This window comes from Diprion similis, chromosome 2 (genome assembly GCF_021155765.1).
Source record: "Diprion similis isolate iyDipSimi1 chromosome 2, iyDipSimi1.1, whole genome shotgun sequence".
Classification (NCBI taxonomy): Eukaryota; Metazoa; Arthropoda; class Insecta; order Hymenoptera; family Diprionidae; genus Diprion; species Diprion similis.
The window spans coordinates 16,686,162-16,708,674 of NC_060106.1; the positions used below are offsets into that span (position 1 = coordinate 16,686,162).

The 22,513-nt window shown below is 43.0% G+C and overlaps 2 protein-coding genes across 2 annotated transcripts; one reads left to right on the plus strand and one right to left on the minus strand.

Annotated features, from left to right (window-relative positions):
- Positions 1–289: 289 nt before the first annotated feature.
- LOC124416525 (cyclin-dependent kinase 5 activator 1) lies at positions 290–13,086 on the plus strand. The gene is made up of 4 exons (XM_046897681.1): positions 290–826; positions 1,397–1,639; positions 12,037–12,333; positions 12,960–13,086. Exons 1-4 carry the CDS (start codon positions 392–394, stop codon positions 13,053–13,055), a joined length of 1,071 nt encoding a protein of 356 aa, XP_046753637.1. The 5' UTR covers positions 290–391; the 3' UTR covers positions 13,056–13,086.
- LOC124416528 (chymotrypsin inhibitor Ani s 6-like) lies at positions 3,950–4,750 on the minus strand. The gene is made up of 3 exons (XM_046897684.1): positions 4,696–4,750; positions 4,349–4,482; positions 3,950–4,217 (listed from the first exon to the last, which is right to left on the minus strand). Exons 1-3 carry the CDS (start codon positions 4,748–4,750, stop codon positions 4,041–4,043), a joined length of 366 nt encoding a protein of 121 aa, XP_046753640.1. The 3' UTR covers positions 3,950–4,040.
- Positions 13,087–22,513: the final 9,427 nt, after the last annotated feature.

The following is a 22,513-nucleotide window of genomic DNA, read 5'->3' on the forward strand; positions in this document are numbered from 1 at the left end:
TCCGCGATCGTTTCGCTAGGGGTTTTGGGTATTGATCGTCTCCGAGCAGCCGGGGTTCTCCGTTCTTTAGGGCGGCCATATTAACTGCCCGAAGCTCAAGACCGAAGGCAGGCTGGGCGGTCGGCTGAGCGAGGTGGTGGGTCCCGCCGTGGAGGAGGCCATTGAGCCCTGGGATGCACCCTCGCTGACGGGACCCAGCGGGACTTCGACGCCGAGGCAGGCGCCACCGCCACCCCCGCCCCCGCCCCTCCCGCTAATCGCGTCCTCGCCGAGCCCCCCGCGACCCCCCAGGCCACCGCCACCCCCGCCACCCCCGCCCCAGCAGCCCCAAACCCTCGCCGTACCGACTCGGGCGAAGCTCGCCTCCGCGGCCAGGGCGCAAAACAAGAAGATGGGGACCGTGCTGTCGTTCAGTCCGCGGGACCGGCGTGGGTCCGGTTACCCGACCGCGGCCCACCAGCACCCCGCCGATTTCACCCTGAACAACTTCAACTACGAGCAGCTGAACAACGCCAAGAATCGCGAGAACAAGAGCACGTCCTCGGTAGCTCCGGCACCGACGAATCAACCCAACAACAACTCGCTGCAGAACAATAATATCAATCTGAACTGCAACGACAACGCGAGGATAATATCCGAGAAAAATGCCCTCGACAAGAACCTTAAGAAGCACTCGCTGTTCATTAACGCTCTGTCGTGGAAACGGTTCAGCACTACCAATAACAACAAGAAGAAACTTGACAACAAAAATAAAAACATTACCTTCAGACAGCCTCTCGACAATATACCCATCGTTGATAAGAACAAGAATATACAGACCCCGCAGGTGAGTTAATTACGTCGTGTATACTAGCCTCTCTCATTATATTTCGATTGAGTACTTATTATAATAAACCCATGCTGTCAATTCGCAATCATCAGATAAGCGGTGATGAGTTTGATTTGCCTCGTCATCCTTCTCCGCACGACGTCAAAACGTTGTCCAAGTCCTTATCAATGTCTAGATAACGCGTAGGCCGTTTGCAGTATGTTTGTGATTGTTTTATTTTTTAATTTTTATCCTCCTTGCTCTAATTTCTCAACTCCGACATTGACAGTTCTTGCAACTTCTATTATTCAGTGCCGATAATCAATGACTAATTCGAGGTTGAACCTATAGCTGTTTCATTAGTTCGTCGAAGAATAAATACGCGTAATAGTAACGATTACCTACCTTGAACGAAATTCAGTTCTTCAACTTTGGACATTGCATGACATTAACACGATATTACTCATCAACGTCAGATCGTATCGCTCTCGCTGTGATAATATCTTGGCAAGTACACGTATACCAACCGCATTCCGTAACGATGCGCTTACCACGATTTTCACACCAGAACCTGCACCCTTTTCACAGATCAAAGTACCCGTGACAAACAACAATCACACGACGCACAATCCAACCTGCGAAAAATTGGTCCAAAAACCTCTGCCCCCCGGCCCGAGGAAGACTGTTATTCAGGCCTCGACGTCGGAGCTGCTCAAGTGCCTCGGTGTCTACCTGCATGGAAAATGCACACGGTTGCGCGACTTCCAGGCTGGCGATGCGGTCGTTTGGCTCAAGAAAGTCGACCGGAGGCTGCTCATTCAGGGATGGCAGGTCAGTGAAAGAAAACCAATAAACAATATACCAAGAGCGCTCGAAATGGTCTGCGGTGACTGACAGATAATAATCAGCGTGCAGAGAACGTTAACCGGTGGCGTTGCCTTCGTTAAAACTGTATTCCATTTTGAATTTGCATTGTTCAACTGGACCGGGTCGATAGCGCGGTAATCCGATAAAATATCGCCCCTAATCGTATTCCAACAAAACAATCTCTCTAATGGTCCCACATCATCCGACGTGGTGGATCGTAAATATTTACGAAAGCAGCGCCTGCGCAAAGGTCGTTCGAATTTTCCCCCCAAGCCTTGCCACCGGAGGTTGGATCCACTCGCTAGAAGACGAGTCAAAATGCGCCCTGTTATCCCCGGGGACCTGGACTCGTTCCGCTCGACATGGGGAGCGGCGTTTGTTCACCCTGCAATATGTTTCACCGGCCGCAGCCCTAAACCGGCGATGAAATCGGACCGTAAAACTGAAAGTGACGTTCAGAGACCGGCTGATATAACGCACTCCGTGCCAATGTCGATTGTGCAATTTTATCGAACGTTGATTAGGTCACCAGAAGCTTAACATCCCCTGCACTCGAGAGCTCCAGGAAAGCTCGTTCCGAGCCGGGGTGATTAAAATGGTCGAGGTTTTCACCGAGTGATCAGTGGACTCTTAGCGTAACGTGGTTCGCTTGGTTGTAGTCTTGATCTCGATGAAAGGGACGCGTGTCTCGCGGAGCGTGCAATCCTATCCGAAGAATCGACGCGACGCGGGACGTTGAGAGGGTGCCCGCAGCTCAACTCGTACATCGCGCTGCTTCCTTTCACCGAAAACCCATTAGCCGTAACGAACAATATACCACGGTCCTTATCAGACTTGAAAAAAGGGTCCTCGAGATCTCGGAGGCTTTACGTCCAAGTCCCGCAAGAGTCGTCGTCGTCGGCTGGGTGTGACTTACTCTCGGGAATTATAGCGGGAGACTCGAGCTCGTTGAGTGAAAATTTGATGACTTTGATCATGAGTTATGCAGGGAGATTTCCAAGGTAACGTGGATCAGGGTCGAACGCACAGTTTTCCCCCAGCTGTGGTGCAGCCACCCTTACGCACTGCACCTAAAAGGCTACGAGGCGCGTTTGCTACGTCACGCGAGTAAACACGCAGCGGGAAGCTTTCATCCGTATGGTTACACGCGGTTTAATTGCATCCGTATTGCGCCAGCCGCAAAGGGACGTCGCGACGCCCCGCGGCGCAGGCATAACGTTAACGTCGACGCGTCGATATTGCGACGAGGAAACTGCTGCATGGAAAAGGGGAACTTGCCTATCAAAGTCAAAGCCAAAGCGAAATGGGGAAAGAATCGCAATCACTTTATCCCCGCGTAAATCTCGATATAGATATGCGTGCAAATTTATTTTCTATACAACAGGTTGCGCGATTCGAGTTTTGCAAATCGAACCGCAGCCTTCGTCCACATTTCCTCGAATCCCTCCTCGAATTTTCGACAGCTTCGTTAGCGCCGGATGCGCCGGGACGTCATCCGGGAGCCAGACGCCACCCTCGCCCCAACAGAGGGCAATGCCTGCTCGGCAACCCCAAACTCCGGAGGGTGTGCAGAAATGCCGAAGGGGTCACGTGCGCGGGAATTAGATGTATAGGTGGTGGTGCGTTTTATGCGAAAAACTAGGGTGCTTGCGTGAATCGTGCTTGTGTATGTAAGGAAGCGTGATTACGTCCGACACACGCGCGTGGAACAGAGCCAACTGATCAGCCCCCCGCGGGGAACGCGTAGAAAAATGCGTAGCTGGTAGAAGGGCATTCACCCTTTGTACGTAGCGAAAAGCTCCGCGTAGCTCTATGAGTTCTATAAGCACGTCTGCGTACAAGCTGCAGGGGTGTTGTGCGTTCCGAGTCCCGAGGGTTTGGAACTTGCCAAATTACGTCTGCTGGGGAATTCTTGAGGGAATTTAGGTTGTTTAGGAGACACAGGGGTGGAGGGGGTACCTCTGCCCTTCAAGTTGCACATAATTAACCAGCTTGCGAATAAACGTTCGCTTGACGAAGCGCCGGAATTACCCGCCTAGATATGCGTGACAGCCGGAGCGTGTTCCAAAAGTTTAAACTTTGAATAAGTAAACAGCCCTCTTGGTCAGTGATACCATTTCGAAAATGATTATGTTGTTTCGGTCGGTGGTTTTCTACATTTGCTGAACGCTTCAACTCCTCTCATTTATCGTGACGGGTCGTCAAACGCACGTTGATTATCAAGGTGGCAGAGGTGTTTAATAGGTAATCAATATTGACCGTTGATCGTTCAAACACAAAATATTTAATCCCATTCCCGAAAGGATTCATTTGGACAGATTTCCAACGACTCTTCGTACGTGCCATTCGTTTACAGTATTCACAGTTAGTGTTTCCACGTGTTCTTTGGTCCGGCCATTTCGCCTCTGGGTCTCGGTCGAGGACGTTGGATCCAATTCCACTTCTCTGCCACCACTGTACACCATGATTCGGGAATGCAAGGACCGTTTTCGTCGCGTCTAACGTATCCTGGCTTGCACACACATCCGTCAGGTATACAAACCTGAAAAATAGCTGTTTAATTATATGTAATATAAAAATATTGGTAATCGATAACGTTTTCCAAACATTAATAGAGTGCGAAACTTATAGCGATAATTCGTTAGTTAAAAGTACACAAAACCGATTACCTACCCTGGGACAATATTTTGGCTTGAGTTGACCGCATGTGAATTGACAGGGATTTCCACATTCCGTCCTTATTGTGTTCGGTCCGCAATACGGGAGCGTTTGGTGAGTCGATATTATACCTCGTCGTAAACTAGCCGCTGATTGATTTGTGCAATAAAAATAGTTCAGCTGAATATCATATTCATTTTCTATATCATAAATATCTATCCTGTATTATTTACATATTTTTTTTTATGATTCGTGTCGCCTTTTCGACGTACAAACATGACCAATTTATTCGGAAAAGTCAAGAGTATTCGACTGACGCAGAGTGAACGTGAAAAGGACGAAATGGAACACGAAATACTTACATGTCACCACGTCGAGTAAGAATATGATGAAAAAAACAGACGGCTTACGTATCATTTCGACATTGGTCTCTCACGGCTCGGATAATACTGGTGAAGTATTTTTTTGAATTCATAAGCAGTTAACACGATTCTTACACAGCCTACGCAGCGGTTGTTTGACTTACAGAAATGTTTCGTCTTCGTTGCTTGTTTGTACAATTGCGACCGTTTTTTAGTCCGCAATTATTTGCGCGATCCGTTTCGAACCGAACTTACAGCAGAGGTGCTACAGTCGGAAAATTCAGTTGTATCAAAACATAGGTTGAGATCACTTGTGTGGAAGTACGAGTATAATCACACAAATATATTTCACTTGTTCGTTGCAAATTTTTTAGTCAAATGTCTGTGGTAAAGGGAATTGTCTAGTTTCGCCACGGAGAAGTGTATCTGCATATTTTATGAATGACAAAAAATATCTTAATCGTTTTGCTAATTGTTCCACGTAATGTGGTGACGGAATAATACAACTAACAAGTTTGTAATCTTCTCTGGATCAGCTGGATGTGCTTTCTTGGTAAGAACATGACGCATTAGTTTTGCAAATTTATCAACTCAAGTGTTTGGTGAAAAATCTAGGTATCCAATCTCTAGCACGTCTTATTTATTCTATTTAATTTGAGTCACAAGCATTATGTGTCTTGTCCTGATTACCTTATATCATATCATTATATACACGTATGTTAAAGGTGCAACATTTTATGGCGATCGTTTGTCACATTATAAGACAGTTCTGGTCACCTACTATTTTATTCGCATACCAATTCGTTCGAAGAATTGTTCAAGTGTTTAGAACAATGGCGGAAGCACATGCGCCACGCTACAATAATTGTTTTTCAAATGAAACGAAGGTTACTATATATTGCGCCGATAATGGTAAAGGCCAGAACAATGACCTACATCTATATAGCACAGAGTTTGTTGCTATCAGGCTGTAGATACATATTTGCGATTGAGGTTGAGTTAATTCTAATCTGCTCTGGCTTTTGGGTCGTATTTTATGCGATCTAATTAGACGGCTTACGAAGTAATAACTGCTGGCGACAAATATAGACTTACTATAATCAGTACATATTTGTTTTTGTCAGCTATAAATACATTTATTTATTATTATAGGAGTTGGTGAGGAGATTGGAAAAGCAGTAGCCAGCATTTTTTTACTTATCCACCTCCCCCCCCTCCTTGCTGCTCATCCTATTTTTTTTTATTCATTCCCATGTCCTTTTTCGCAGTCACTTGAGGTCATTTTTCTCTAATCTTCATGCTTCGGTTACTGCAATTTCTTTATCCGTTCTCAAAACTTAATGACCTAATGATCGCATGGCCTATTTCCGTTAGCTTGCATTCCGACGTAAAATTTTTCAAAATCAGTTACGATGAATGTATGATTTCAATACCAGCTAGCTTCATTCGGCGAATGTAAGAATCGACCTTATATCTAGTCTTTGAAGAGTTCATGTCTTTATTAACTCTAACTTAAAAAAAAAGAATTATGTCAATTGTTAAATATTTTCAATTGAACAGTTGTGAGAACCTACATAAATAAGTTTCAGAGACACATTTCAAACCATTTTCGAGTAGTAGATTAACATCTACGAAAGTAATGGCTTATACACGAGACTACCGGAATTAAATTCGATATTGCCAGTGCGTATTGTACTGTATAACTGATAAGATAAAAATAACACACACGGTTGCGTATAAACTCAACGCTCCATGAATAATCAATTAATTGGTGATGGATCGTTAACGTAGGTAGAATAAATACGTGGGCTAATTCAGGTTGAATAGGCTATTGTGATGCCGTAATTGAATTTGATGATGAGAACAATCAATTTTCAAAATACCCTCCGTTATTGACTTAACATTTGACTACGACTTCTTTTATGTGCGTAATTGCAGTGAGCCAATTATTGAACTTGTCATTTGTTCAATATCGTAGTAATCGCAGGTACGGCCAAAGACATTTCTTTATTGTTACGGTGAACATTGTGAATTTGACAGCCAAGTGTGCAAAGGGTTTTGCAAGTAAAATTATTTAAATGAAGTAACACATCAACCATGACTTTTCGACAATAAGGATATTCATTCTCATCTACTATTTTCGGGCCATTCAATTTGGGATGATCACATGATTCGAAGTAATTACTTCATCGGAGTGGCATTCCTGAAATCTGTATCACATGCACGAACAATTTTTGAAGATTTTTATGCATAGTGCATGGAAAGTTGTGGATAACTCCATGTAAGAATTGTAATTGATTTCAAGGTTAATGTGCATCCAACTCACGGGAAACCATGAAGCATCCTACGTGCAAGATCTGTTCTTATAATAGTTCGAGTGATGACTTTCGTCGCAATCGTGGCGACGCAAGCATTCGGGATGAAAATATTTTTTACTATCGATATATCCGTTAACACCATTTGAAGTAATCATACAATCATGTGATGCAGCGATGAAGACTGGAAACAACACCGGAGAAAATATTCAAATATTGGTTAAATCATATTTTTCTGAACGGAAAGTCAATAAATTTATATTTAGTAAATAAAAAATATTGCAAACAAAAGCTAATATTTTTTTCTCGACGTACTCCACAGTTTTGTTATTGCAATACGTGCAACACAAAGAAAGAAAAACCAAAAAAAAAACACATTCCGATCGGTAGAATCGTACGATTTCTCCGCTGAAGATATTTTCTTGATAGACATTTTTCGTAAATAACTATGCCGGAAAACAAATCCATTCAAAAGTTTCACTAAATTCCGTATATTCGAGGAATTTATCAGGCACCAAAACGATGCTGAGAATTTTCTGATATATTCTAAAAAATTTTTCAATGTCCATACCTTTCAGGATAACCTTTTGTTTGCATTATACCTATATCTGAACATGTTGAAATTCGAAGTAACGACGTATTTCAATGACGTATGCCTAACTACGTCGCGCGCGTCAATAATGAAACATGGTGTAGGTCAGGCGTGTATAAATAAATGCTAAAGATCAATACAACGGTTGTTCATCAGGGACTCAAGACAATAAGATATTACAGCCGGTGAGTAATGTAAACTCGATCGTTGACGTACAAGGTAACCCGCACGTTCCGCAGACGGCCTCCAGAAGGAATTTGGTCAGAGGTATAATTCACCTGGGAAATATACCGCGTTTAACCTCACGTCCGTCACCAGAAGTGATCAGAATTGCGCAGTAAAATTGACGGAAGCATCGTTACTGCCAGGCGGGAATCGCAGGGTGAATTATACCAACCAACCATCGCTGGTCGGCGTCAAAGAGCGTGGAACACGGGTAAAAATCCAATTATGGGAATCCATATCAATATTTTCGCGATCCAGCGCGGCTCGTCATTGACGTCGTCGACGCCAATGAACGAACAAATTTCTCTCTTCACGGGACGCGAGCTAGACGTAAAGTCGAGAGGGGTGTTCTCGATTCTTGCTGGACAGCTCAACCGCGAAGCCAAAAAAGTCCTTCGTTATGTCTTGCGCACGTGTGGCGAGTCGCCCGCCTTGTTTCAGGTGGAGGATAAAAAGGTAAAAAGAACCGTCGCTATCCGACCATCGGCTGATTCGAAACCTCGTAAAAACTGAATCCCAATTGAATTAACTATGCAGCTCTCGATTTTGAACGAGATCTCAATGATTCATCCTGCAGTCGATATTACAACCTGATCCGTCGTTGATCATCACCCGATTTCTTAAGGGGCTGAAAGAATTCTCAATTTCCTCGACCACCGCTCTAGTTTCTTCACCCTTCAGCCCGGGGTGTGATAATATGATTTAAGCCGGAGTCGCCGGTCGATAATTTCGATTAATCATCTTCTACAGGGTTTTGATTCGTCTTGGGTATAGCGGCCACATCAGCGCAAGGCGTCAACATATTTCGTGACCCGAGACTAAAACGAGGGTGGCGTTGTCCAGGGTGAGGCAGCGTAAAAGGGGGAAAGGAGGGCGCCAACCCCTCCAATATCGACCGATCGACTCAACGTCGTACAGTCATAGATAGTTCCGCTTTGACGTCGAATCGAATTTCGAGAAAGAATCTCTGCAAATGAATGAAATGGTTAGAAGATGAGGAAGTACTGTGTGCCAAGCGCATGAATTTGGCTACTGAAATCCAGAAACCAGCACGTGTCGTTTAATTTGAACCTCGGTAACTTTTCATTGGCTTCCTTCTGTGCAGTACGATTCCAAAGCTGTCTAATTTGGAAAACGTATAAAACGAAGTAAGCCGAGAAGATTTTTTTTTTTTTTTTTTTTTTTGAATCTGCAATAATTAATTTGCACTTTCGTATGATGTATGTTCCGAGTAAGCGAGTGTATGACTTCTCCGAAATACAACAGCGCAATATGAATTGGTTTTTAAGCGACTGGGTTCTGTACACCAGCCATGACCAAAGCTGACCCAATTTATTTAATTAGGTGAAAAGCTGCTGCGAGGTGGCGTTGTAATTGAACATTTATGCACGGAAATTTCCAGGTAACTCGCTCTGCCCTGCCTTAACACTTCTGAAAAGCAATCGTACCACCCAAGCATCGATACATCTACGTCATGCTTGGTACGCTTGGTACGCAGTTGCGACACTGACGGTACAGGGTTACTAACTAACACTAGAACTACCGAGGTAAAATGTAACATGAAGTAGAAATTTTGAAATGAAATTGTAAAGCCAGTCGAATAAAACAAAAATAAAACTCATCATATCACTCCTTTGGTTATCGTTGTAAAAATCATTACATACATCATTGCGGGAAAAAATTTAACGTGAAGAAGGAACTTTCAAATGAAATTATAAAACCAGTCATTTTAACTGGTCTGGTAGTTCTGGTGTTAATACCACGTCTAAGCTCTGCGGCTACCTCATCAAGTGACTATACGTACATAAGCTACGACAGAAGTTACATTATGCGTCATTATAATAGGTTCTAGATCCCGCGGCATTGCCGAGGCTCGAGAAGACGTCGTGAAATCAAACCAAGCCATTTTATCCGATTTCGAGAAATCAATTACTTGCACTTTCCTTGGCGATTAGTTAGGTTCACCGGTGGCTGCGACGTCTTCCGTTGAATCGCGGAAACCGCTATCTCCGTGGGATAATCCGTACCGGGGATCAAAATTAAACCGACGTGAATAGATTTCGCCGGATCACACAAGAGTACCACGTTTAACATGATCAAGGCACAAGTTTTCGATACAAGAAACGCGAATATCAATTGTTGATCGTTTTTGCTGTATCAAAGCAGGCTTAACTCGTTCGAAAGAAAAGAAATTCGAGAATAAAAGTTTTCCAAAATCTAGACAAGTTCTTGCGAAAGAGAAATGATGCAATTTTAGTCGTGATAAAAGAAAAGGCTTAAAGTCACAGCTCGAATCAATTTCATTATACATAACAGATTGACAGTGATCAACACGAATCTCTCTTTGTTGTCGTGTATTCTGTGTAATCGTATCTAATTGGAACTAATTCACTTTGATTTTGCGAGAAGTGGATAATATTAGCATAACGTATCATCAGATATCGTTTTCAGTCAGTTTATCGTCCTAACGATCCTTCTGAAGTGCAATATCAATCTATCACGCCATATATAAAAGTACCCTGTTATGGCGCTGCCACCACAGGCAATAAAATTATCAAGGACGTGCAAATTTTACAACGACTACGGCAGCAGGCTGATGGCTAGAGCCCCCGATATCGAGGGCATCGATCCTGTCGGGTCAGCCTGAGGCCTCACCGACTTCGAGGACGTCGAAAGGTCCACCTCGAATCCTGGTTCAACATCCTTTGGGGTTTGAGAAGGGGAATTGAGAATATCGCTCAGGATTTCTCCGAGTAGAATGGTTCTGGACTATAATGGAAGCTCGGAGTGTGCCGCTTGTTACGATAAGACTTCTGGCATGACCGACATCTTGACTTGAAGGCACTTGTCACGAGACCCTACCAAGCAAGCTTTTCTCTTCACTCTATTTCACTGCAACGAATCTCCTGAAAAAATCTGCTCGAGCAGATATATTACACGAGAAACGTGAGGCACTCTCGTCTGTTTTCGTCGATGCCAATTAGCGAGATGTTTTCACTGCGTTTCCGGTTGCCCGCTTTTCGCTGCACAAGTTTTAATTAAATGTTTTCGCGTGTTAATTCCACCAGCGGAGTGGGTTTCCCGGCTAACGATAAGTACAAGGTTCAGCCAGGTGCATGGACCGGAGGCAGAGTGCGCAGGCTGGCTCTCCTCCTCTTCTCGGGGCGGATTCCCCTGTCGCCGTGGTTCCGGATGAACTAGATACCTGGAGAACGATCGATGCCCTAGATGAATGTGGTCACAGCCGTGAATGCGACCTGAATCGCTTTGCTCGCTTTCGTGCAGCCAGCGTAGACCGTTTTTATGTCCTCTGTGGAATTATTATTGCACTTCAAAGTGTGAAACGATTCCTTCAGAAGTAGGAATCTTGGGGTTGTTTACCTGCCGACCGATCCGAGCTTTTCTGAATTAATGGCGCGAGTTTTTACACCATTTTCATCCGGTTTCATATACCGTACCAAACTTTTTGAAACAAGGACACCAAGTTTGAGAAACTGCTGCTGGAACCAACATTCGAGCGATGAATTTTAATGCGCACAGTTTTTTACTTTCTTTTGTTCTTTAATTCATTGATAAACTTTGAGAGGAGATTATTATACTTGAGATTACACTGTGGCGAAACCGACTCGGGTTTACCTGGCTATTGATTAGCCGATCGTTAAGGCTGTAGGCGTCTGCTACCGGACTTACAAGCCCTAAAACACGCGACATACGAACCGTGACTCACTCTTCTGTCTGCCACGATAAAACGGGCTCACTCGGCTTCCTCTGCACGCGAACTATAGTATTACACTTATCTTGAAAGGGAAAAGAACCCAATTTTTGCAAAATATCTAACCACTGAACAGATATTGAATGAATTAGGGAGAAAATAGAATCTATTTTGAAAAGCACCGCCCTGCTTGATACTTGTAAAAAATTTGAGCGGTTTTTTTCACTCTGCTCTTAAGAGGATTAGGTCTTAATTGCCTGGCGCTAACAACATCAATTTAATTACTCTCGATATCTCCTTACGGATGGCCGAGGAATCGTTGCTACTAGTCTCTTCCAATTATCTAATTCGTCACGGAATCGTACTCGCGTGCCTTTTCTGGGCGATAGGTAATAATTTCCTAATTCATTATTATTAACAAGCCACGATTTATCTCGCAATCAGGCGAAAGTGAATCCGCCTCGTTCTGAATCCTTCGTTTTTCTTACCTTCGGCAGGACGTCGCCTTCATCAACCCCGCGAACGTCGTGTTCGTGTACATGTTGGTTAGAGAGTTGGTCGACGGCGAGGAAGCCTCGGAGAAGGAGCTGCAGGCGACGGTATTGACGTGCTTATACTTGAGCTACAGCTACATGGGCAACGAGATAAGCTATCCCCTGAAGCCCTTCATTATCGAGGACAACAAGGACAAGTTCTGGGACCGATGTCTCCTGATTGTCAATCGACTTAGCGCTAAAATGCTTCGCATTAACAGCGAACCCGGATTTTTCACGGAGATCTTCACCGAGCTCAAGGTCAGTATGGAAATTCCACCACACTTTACATCCTTTGTCAACGATTGCGAATGTCTGCGATTGTATTTAAAAAATTAATTATTCAACTTTCCTTGAAGTAAATGGTGGCAGACTGTGATTAAATATTGCAGCGTTATTCGAGAGATTATGCCAAATCGTAAAAGGCGATAAACAACTCATTTTTGGACATTTTGTTTTACAAAACCGTAATATCAAATTTCTCTAGAAATCTTGTATTTCAAAAAGTATCATCCGAAGAACACTCTGTAATTTATTAGTGTGCAAATATTTAATTATAATCGAGTTACAGCCGATGTCCGGGAAGTGTACTTGTTGAAGACGTCTTTCGCGGCAAACAAAGGTTATTCTGAACCCGATGATCTAATATCAAAAAATCAAACAGATTTCCTTAGTATATTAATTTACCCTGTGATTAAGCAAAGTACTTTCTGAAATATCAAACTAAAACAATCTGGTACATGTTCGAAGTGAAAGTCTTGATTTTTGAAAATAAATGGGCATTTTTTGTTCATCAAATGAAAATTATACATCGTTAAAGGAATCCTTCCAAGAAGAAGAAAACTCATAATTGTGGTGGTAATTGAGAAAATTCCTGTGATTCGCAGGCATGCGGAGCAGGAGATCGAGGAACCCTGGCTGACAGCGGTCTGGAGCGGAGCCTCGTCGTCTCCGGAATCGCCGTGCCAACCAAGGCAGCTTGACGGAGTTACACACACCTGCTGGTGCGCATCGCCAGACACGGGTGTGACGTCACGACGCTCTGACCGCCGGGTCGCCGACGAAGAGGAGCATCCGCGGCCTGAGTCGTCCCCGTCGTCCCCGTCCCCGTCGACCTCCGGAGGTGCCGCGCACCCTCGTCTGCAGGGCGGATCTAGTCAAGCCCTCCAGCGTAAAAAGGGCGCCTCGTACACGATCGAGGACCTGGACGCGATAGAGCCGGCGCCGCTGCCGGACGTGGAAGAGGGCGCGACGTCTTCGGGGATGAAATGCAGCTGCGTAACGGAGCGGCCCGGGGGCTGCTTGGAGACGTTGCGGAAGCACCGGAGCGTCGAGACGCGGTGGGCGAACAGCTTCCTGTCGCCTGAGGAGCCGCGGTGGGAGTTCCGGGGGCGGGGGTCGAGGGCAGGGAACGCGGACTTCCGGTGGGAGCTTCACACGTCGCAGACCGACGTCGACATCGCCAGAAGCTCAAGGTCAAAGTGCACTTGTCCGCGCGGTAGCTTCGCTTCCGACGCGGACCGGCGGCCGGTCGAACGCGGCGACCTGCGGAAGCACCATAGCGCCGAGACCGACAAATGGACGCTACACCCCGACGCCGCGGCGCCCCGTCACCACCTCCGTAAGCACAACAGCGACGACACCCGCATGGCCCGCGACGCGAGGTGGACCCTCCAGGTGCCCGAGGTTCTTCCGAACCCCGGGAACAACCGGTGCACCTGCTCGAAAGCCAAGCGGCGATCTCTGTCGCCGGCGAACGACTCCTCCTCCCCCGAGCATCACGAGCACTCGGCGTCCTGGATCTATCACGCGCGGTCGGCGAGCCCGGAAGTCAAAGCCTCGAAGAAACACGCGGAGAGTACGACGACGATGATCAAGACCGCCAAGAGCCCGGATGCCAGAGCGAAACCCGCGGGACGCGAGCTCAGGCGGCAGACGAGGGTCGAATCGCAGACTACCTCGAAGAGGTGGGACCTCCGGGAGCAAGCCGATGAACCCGGAGCTGATGAAGGCTGCGGAAAATTGGCGCTGCAGCAGTTCCGGTTTGCCGGTAAGACGCACCTCTCGTTGCCGCTTCTCGAGCGAGGGTCGAGCTGGCTCGGGACTCAGAAGTCGCTGGGCGATGCAGCCGCGGCAAAGATCTGCAAGAACAAGCAGAAGCCGATCTCCCCGGAAATCGGGCGTCAGTTATTTCCGGAAATCGCTGTCACCGACGCGCCGGCTTCCGGCGTTCGCACTGCCAAGGTGGAACCAACGCTCCGCAGCCCGCGGGACGAACGTCCCAAGGACAGCTGGTCCTCCTTCGGTCCCGTGACTCCGACCTCCTTTCCGCCCCCCATGCAGACCTTGACGGAGCCGGACGACGACGCCCGGTGGACTTTCCTGAACCGGGTATCCCCCTTTCCGATTTACCAGGGTGCATGGAAGGAGCATCCCTCCCCCAGTCCTGCTCTCGAACCCTGCACGACGGTGCGGCGCGCCAAATCCGAAGAGGTGAAATCCCGCAGCCGGCAACGGCCGCAGCTAATCCGCTCGAAGGCTCTGCTCGAAGTCCCGGCCGTCGAACACCACGCGAAGAGGTCGCTCAGCGAGGAGGTTCCGAGGTACAGGATGCAGGCCGAGACCGCGACGCGGGGACCGAACCGAGCGAGGAGCGAGGAGGGCCCAAAATACGGGGACCCTTGGTTTGCGAACAGCATCGTCGTCGAGTCGACGGAGATGTGCGAGTACGTGACCACCGTTTGATTGCGAATCGTTGACGAGTGTGCGAGGGTTAGCGCACGGGAGGAAGGAAAATTCGCAATTAACTGGCAAGGCCTACCTATACCTATATATATATATATATATATACACACGCATATTACGCATAGCGAGAAGCGTTTAACGTTAAACCTGACATGTTATAACCAAATTATACAATATTGTATAGATTGAGTTGTAGCTGTGATTGGAAATGCAGACGATATAATGTACCTACGTACGAGTCGTCGTAACTCACATCGCGGCAAGTGCGCAAACGTCAAAAACTTGAACACATACGGCGCGCCTGATTTTGGTTGGGAAATTATTATGATACATATGCGACGAAATGATCGTATAACATACGACTTAAGGGTGAATCCCCGATGTCCTGTACAATATTGCGTTGAAACTAATAGCTGCAGGCTGCGGTGCATGCCTTCGTATCTCCGTATAATTCCTTACTGCGCACGCGGTACACACCTATATTGACGCGTATCATATGTATAATCCATGTCGCCGGTCGGTCCTGCCTAGATCGCGGTTTGCGGACGATATTTATGTAATGTATAATAAAACAAGGTCTGATGACAAGTAGTTCGTAATAAATAAAAGTGAAAAACAAAGAAATAAATAAAAATAATTATGATAATATTGATATATAATGACAAGTTGTAGCGTGTAAGTAGATGTAACCCGTAAACTGGAAAGAGAGGAAAAAAACGTAAAAAAACAACCATAACAAAAAACAAAAAAAAAAAAAAAAAATACAACAACATCAACAACAACAACGTTCAACCAAAAATTTAATAAACGATATAAATTTAAGCAAGTGAGGTAAAAACGGAAGAGAAAAATTAATTGATTAATAGAAGACAACTATTTGTAAGAAAAAAATTATAACGATGCTCACGAACCGGTGAAACAATCCAAGTGCGTTGAGAGAAAATTCAAGCAAATTATATACCCGCTGAACGTTGGCGAACAGCGGGCATTGCCCGGCTTTATTAAAGTGTAATTGGTACCCCCTCCCCCCCCCCCCCCCCCCTCCATATTGTTCGTTTTCGATTTGATGTACAAAAGTGTAGAAGAAACTATGAAAGTCGGAGCTTGCAGCGTGAAGTGCGCGTTATACGCACACGCAGCGAAGCTGATGAAAGAAGTGTAGTATGATTGGTGTAGATTTGATGCCGATTGATGGCGGAGTCGTGATCGCCAAGTTCGGTCCTCGAATCAAACACGTGTTTCGTAAAGTTTAGATGTTGGTGCCCCGAGGAGTTTGCGAGGTGGCCCAGTGCCGGCGCGTGCAATATTAATTAGTATAAATTTTAGCCAATTAAGTGGAAACAAGGGTATTGTTTGATACACCTGATTCCCACCCCGCGTTATCACGATTTCAAATTATTCGTTGACTTTGGGTTGTCGTCGTATGACCCCAAGCATGATGCGTATATGTATGCATATATTACTTACTTAAACTGAGTTGCGGTGTATTGTTATTAATGTTATTATTATTCTATACCTTTCCGTATGAGAAACCGTGTACTTACGCATGCACTCATGGTACACTCCACATACGTGTATGGTTCGAACGAACCCCTGACGCGATATGAGTTCTGCCGTACTACAATATTGTAGGAATGTACCCGGAAATCGATTCGAGAAAAGAGGATGAATGTTCATTTTCTCTTTCAATTTTCTGCCCCGCAAAGCGGATTGAAAATTTTGTTATTCATCTCTCTCTCTCTCTCTCTCTCTCTCAGTTTGCGATATATTCATTATTTCAAGCATTATAGTATTATAAGATCTTGTCCAGTGTGATTTATTTATTTCAACGTTGATCTGTGATTGATATGTGTTTGTTATGTCGGCGTAAATTTTTTATACCCATTTCTTATTTCACGTTCACTTTTATTTATCAACCTGCCCCCGTCCTCGTTCCTCATTTTCCCTCTTCCTTATGATCTGCCGGCAACTTGCAGCCTGTAACCTGAGATTGTGTTGAGAAATACACCTCATGTCTACCGTGCGGTTGCGAATATACATAAATAGAATATTGCGATGTTCTGAAACTTTTGACTGCGATCTGTATCGAACGCGATTGAACGATTTCTTAGTGAAATAACATTTTTTCATATAATAATAATAATCGAATGATGAGAATGATGAGTAAACCAAAAAAACAAAAAAAAAATAAAAAAACAACAAATATTATCGATACAAAAAGTAAATAATAAGCAAACAACCCACGTGTTTTTACCTTCTTGTTCATCACAAACAGAATTTTCTATTTTTACGGTGTCAGATTCATTTATCAGGTTGTAATTGTAATACCCACTTAACAACATATTACTCACCATAGGGAACCACGTGTTAAGTGTCGGGACATAGCGTAGATATTCCAGTATATAGATAAATTGTATACATGCGTGAATAACTTGATATTACGCTGTAACGTATATTTTTAATCCGGCTGAAGCATTCGGTCCTGAACGTACGATGACTACGGCGACTAATCAGAAATCAGAAATCCTGCTCCTGACCGACGCGAAAAAATTCGTAATTTTCTTGAACTCGAATCTTCGATTGACCGAAACGGACAGAAGAAGAAAAATAACAGAATAAATAGAAAGGCATACGATCGTGGTTGAAAGTCTCTTGGGATCGGGATTTAGTCCGATTCCGTAGTCATCGCCTTCGAGCTTGGTGCAATTGGCCTGTGATTCATAATATTTTACACGATACGTTGAGAGGGAACGTTGATGAATAAAAGGGAAGGAAACGTTTTGATCGAAGGCTAATCGTGAGTTTGAGAGGATTGAAAGATTTTCATCTTATGCGAGGTGTTACAAATATTCAATATTGTTTATAATAAGTCGAAGCCACGTAAATGCTATATACAGTACAGTATATCCGTGCTGCCAGTAGCATAACAGATTCAGCTCAAGCCAAAATAGTTAATTATACATTAATTAATTAATACTCAAATACCAAACATATATTGTATTGTAAAACATACTCCTGTATAAATCATTTGCAATTGAAAAAAAAAAACGATGATTTAGAATTTTAAATATTCAATTAGCTAATTCATCCGAAGATAATGAATTAATTAATTAATTGGCAGAACGACCATTAAACTTTAGATGATAGAACTACTAAGTATTACCTATATACAAATAATGCGAATGTCTTTAAATTTATCCGTTATTCTCATTATTATTGTTAATTTGCTTCTTATATATACATATATATATTATTATTATTATTATTATTATTATTATTATGGTGAAGCTCGTATCTAGTCTGAATTTTTTATTATTTTTTATTTCACGAAAAAACAGAACAAAAAAAAATGACGATAGCAAAATAATATTCTACGCATATTATAAGTAAACGATAATAATTTGTGATCTGAACTTAAATGAACCTAAATGGTATTGGCCAGCTGCAGGAGTATTTATCCTGCGTAGTGTGATGCATTATTACCTGTACAACAATACAATATACAACCCGTAACATGAGAGTTCAATGTTATTGATTTGTTTAAAAATAAATGTAAGTTCGAAAATTCATCCCCGGCCATTTTTGATCCATCGTAATAAAAATGACGTCAAATAATCATTTTTACGAAATCAATCCGCCTTATGCTCACACTTTTCTCCCGCATCGTCCGATACCTAAATTGATTTCTTGCTTGCATTTTCGCGCGAATCAGAGTTCGTGATCCAATAAATGAGTCGGTAATGCAGGGTTCTGCCATCACCTTTGCACTTTCGGCTTTCTTTTCCCAGCTTCAGAATAATACGCCCGACGCTATGGATGACGGCAATTCCACAAACATAAACCAGCGTCGTGCGCACTCGCCACGCGCAGTTCGCTTTGAACGTACGCGGTTCGAAAGTTTCTCGCAATTATTGACACTCGCGAGGCCTTTGCCGCTTTCGAGCACCGCTCTGGGACTGTAATCGTATTCCTCGGACTGTGAAGAACAATTTGATCAGTTATCTTCCTACCAATTTAAATACCCCTGTATTGTTTTGAAATTGTTTGTTTCTAGAAGAAATTATGAGAATCAGCGCAGGAGGTGACAACGCAATTATACTCTTCGACTTACCGTATTAAATATTCTAAAACGAGAAAAAACATCGTCGTGGTGCAGTTTTCCGCTGTTGCGCATATGTAGCAGGTCGATTTGACGACATCAAAATATTCCAAGCGACGTACAAGACCCCTAGCCTATCTGCTAGTGCATAACACGTAATCAATTGACGTGAAAAAGAATTTTGCAGATGATGTGGTGATCACCGTTTTTCACGTTTTTAATGTGCAATTGACAAGTTTTGGTGTGAAATGCATTAAAGAAAATTGCAATGCCATTGTGTTTCATTATTTGACTTGAATACATATACATATAATACGTTGGATGTCATACCGTAATTTAGCATATTACTTGTGAAGAAGTTTATGATCTACTAGGCACGCAGTGCCTCTGCACATTTTGATTATTCTGTTGGATCTTATTGTTAGTCTGAACCACTTGCACATGATTCCAATAGTGAAAGTACTTCGCCCCAGGCGTCTATAAAATCGCTTCCGCCGTCCATCGCACTCGAAAAGGCTTCGGAAGTATTCTCTGTAGCATCACTAGCCACCTGCGCAAAAATATCGTTTTAGACCGACGTGCATACGTTAGAAAAGAAAAACGTAAATACAGGCCACACTCACCACCTAAGGGACAAATCATTCGCATCCGCGCACCAAACCGTTTACCCTCCACTTTCACCTCATACCGAACAATCTCATACAAGCCGTCACAAAACAAACAATCTTAATAACAATTGTTCACCAGCTATATACGCGCATTACATAAGTTTTGAAATTTTTTTGCGTTATATACTTTCGATATTCCTCTGATTGGTCGACGAAATATTTTTGCAATATCTTAATGTCGCGGTTTACTGTAAGCTGCACTGTGTATCCACATAGTGGATGAATACTTTTTCTTCTACCGAACCACTGCGCTTGAAAAGTGCGGAAATTATTCGGAAAAGATCAATAATGAAGAAAGAGCTGCTTTCCCCTAACATGCTGAATGATTGAGCCATTTGAGTAAGAGAACGCTGAAAATACGATTCGACCTTTGTGCAGAGTGTGTAACGAAATTTTTTCATTATATGATAGTACTACAGAAAAATTAGAGTGTAACTTACCCCGGACATACACGCATTCGTAGTGCACGCGCTCGCTGTTTCTGCCATTTCATACAGATCATCTAAGAAATCCGACATATCTGATACTGTTGTGTTAAAATCAGTCGTCATTTTAGTCGTGTAGTTGATAGCGCAGTTGGTTGCATTAGTCGCGGTATTATTTGTATTGAAGGATTCAATTGTGGTCAAAGCAACATTGAATGCACTAATCTGAAAAAAAGAAATAATTCCATTCGTGCCTCAGTTACCCTAAGGATCACAATTATTCAGATATACCGGAGTCTTCGTAGAGTTGAAATAAGAGGATAAGGAACCACTCATTGTCAGAGCACGCGAAGCACGTCGAAAGTTGACTACATTTCTTTCCCAGGTACCTACCGGAGGTTCTGTATTTATAATAATTCATGTCATAATTATTCTTATCGTGTAGATGCGAATTTCTTTTCATGTATAATTAGCAGCCCCCTGCAACTTCACCCGCGAATATTTTAAAATCCTTCTTGTATCAAAACTATTAGACATAGCCGTATGTTCTCGCGGACATTTTTGTAAAGTTTATCGAGACTTCGAAAATTTCACAAAAAAAGACTTTTTGAACGTAACTATCATCTATCTGTAAGAGCTTAAACAGTGTCGGCATGAGTGTGAGTTTGCGTTCCACCTTGATTTAAAAATATCATTACATCTCGAAAACTATTGATCTGATAGTAACGTAAGAAAAATATTTTTGCCCTGAAAAAAAAGAATTAAAATCTTATCATAAATTGACATACGGACAGACAGACAGAGATGTTGAGTTTTATACATGGTGAGATTTTTTGTGATTTTTGTCGGATTTTTTTACGTCGCCCGGTAGAAGTTTTACTCTTACATTAGGGAAACTACTTAAATGTGGGGTATGATGTCGTAAAGCCATGAAACTTTGTATCGACTATGTGAAATAGATTTGGCACTTGATAACTTTAACCTCTTCAGGACTTTTCCAGTCTCTATTTTTTTATTCTACCCGTTCAATCGCTGTACTAAAGTTCCACTTACCACTGTCAAATAAAGGTTGTAAAGGGCGTCAGTGAGGGTCAATATTGCCGTGTATGCCGACTGAGCAAGAGCAGTTGATACATTATCCGAGCTGGTTGCAGTCTGAAAATCACAATCATGGAGATTTATACGTTTGAAATCATCCCAACTTTCAAAAACTTAACAATCGTACTCGGTTACGAAATTCATACTCCTTCAATCGCCGTAAGTTGAAAATGACAATTATCGTTTCTTCATTCTTCGAAGTGTTTCAGTTACGTAATTACGATACCGTGATGATGAATTTTTGCTTTCTGATGTACAAACAATGTAAATTTTTTTTTTCATCCAGCAAATATTTTTTAACAACAAATTTTTTCCCACTACTTTTATTCCACCCCAATTTGTGTCGGTTTTCTCTGCGGGTTTTATCAGAAAATCTGAATGAATTTCCCGAGGTTGAATTGTAGTGATGCCACCCTGGGTACGAATCTACTCGACATTCAACGAATTAAACTTGTGAGCTGTAGAGGACTATGAATGCTTTCATCCGATCATCCCTATTGCAAAAAGTTGAGATTTTTATTTATTGAGCTAATTTGACCTATTTCATCGTTGCTGCAGTCACGCTTACCACTTCGTCAAGTTTCGAGTTAACTGAGGTGTATTTAGTAGTCACAGTCTCGTTCCATGTTGTTGCCATTGAATTAGCTTCGGTCATGGAACTGGAAAGATCGCCTTGGATACCCTGAGAACACAATAATAGAGCTCAAACGGAGTTATCTTGGTGTTAACGAAGGAGTATAAAGAAAGACTCAGATGATGCGAAGCACGCCAAAGGTAATGGATTTTTTTTTAGAATATATCCAGATAAAGTTGTGAATTTATATCTAATTACGGTCCAGTCGTGCCAAGTTATAATTTTTTTTATCTTCTTGGTGATAAGCATTGGTTTAAGGGACAGTAAGTGAAACCATGTGTTCAGTACTGATGCTCTTTACAACTCAATTTTCAATTTTTCACCAAAATTTATTGAATTGAATCGCTTGATCGCGTGCTGCGAAGCTGGAGGGATAATTTTGAATTTCATCGGAAAATATTGCTAGTCTAAATATAGAAAAAGTATGATTAACTATCCTCCGCTCAGCTGGGTAGATGGAAAAATTTCGGTTTCAATATTGTATATTTTTATAGAAGTTCAAATGTTCGAAAGTGCAGGTCAAGTTGTGTTTGTTGGCAATGTTTCGGTACGAGCTCCGTCGGCCATCTTTACACTACAAAAACTTTGAGCACCATTTTATATTATACAACTGGTGGGGATTAGTGGTGATTGGGAAAAATGGCGACATGAGAAAGACATTTATTAGTTCATGTTTTGGTACTTTTATCTATGCGATTTTAACCATTTAAAATAATCTATAATAAATTATTAATTTTCACGTGAAAAAGTAGATTCCATTATACTAAAAATT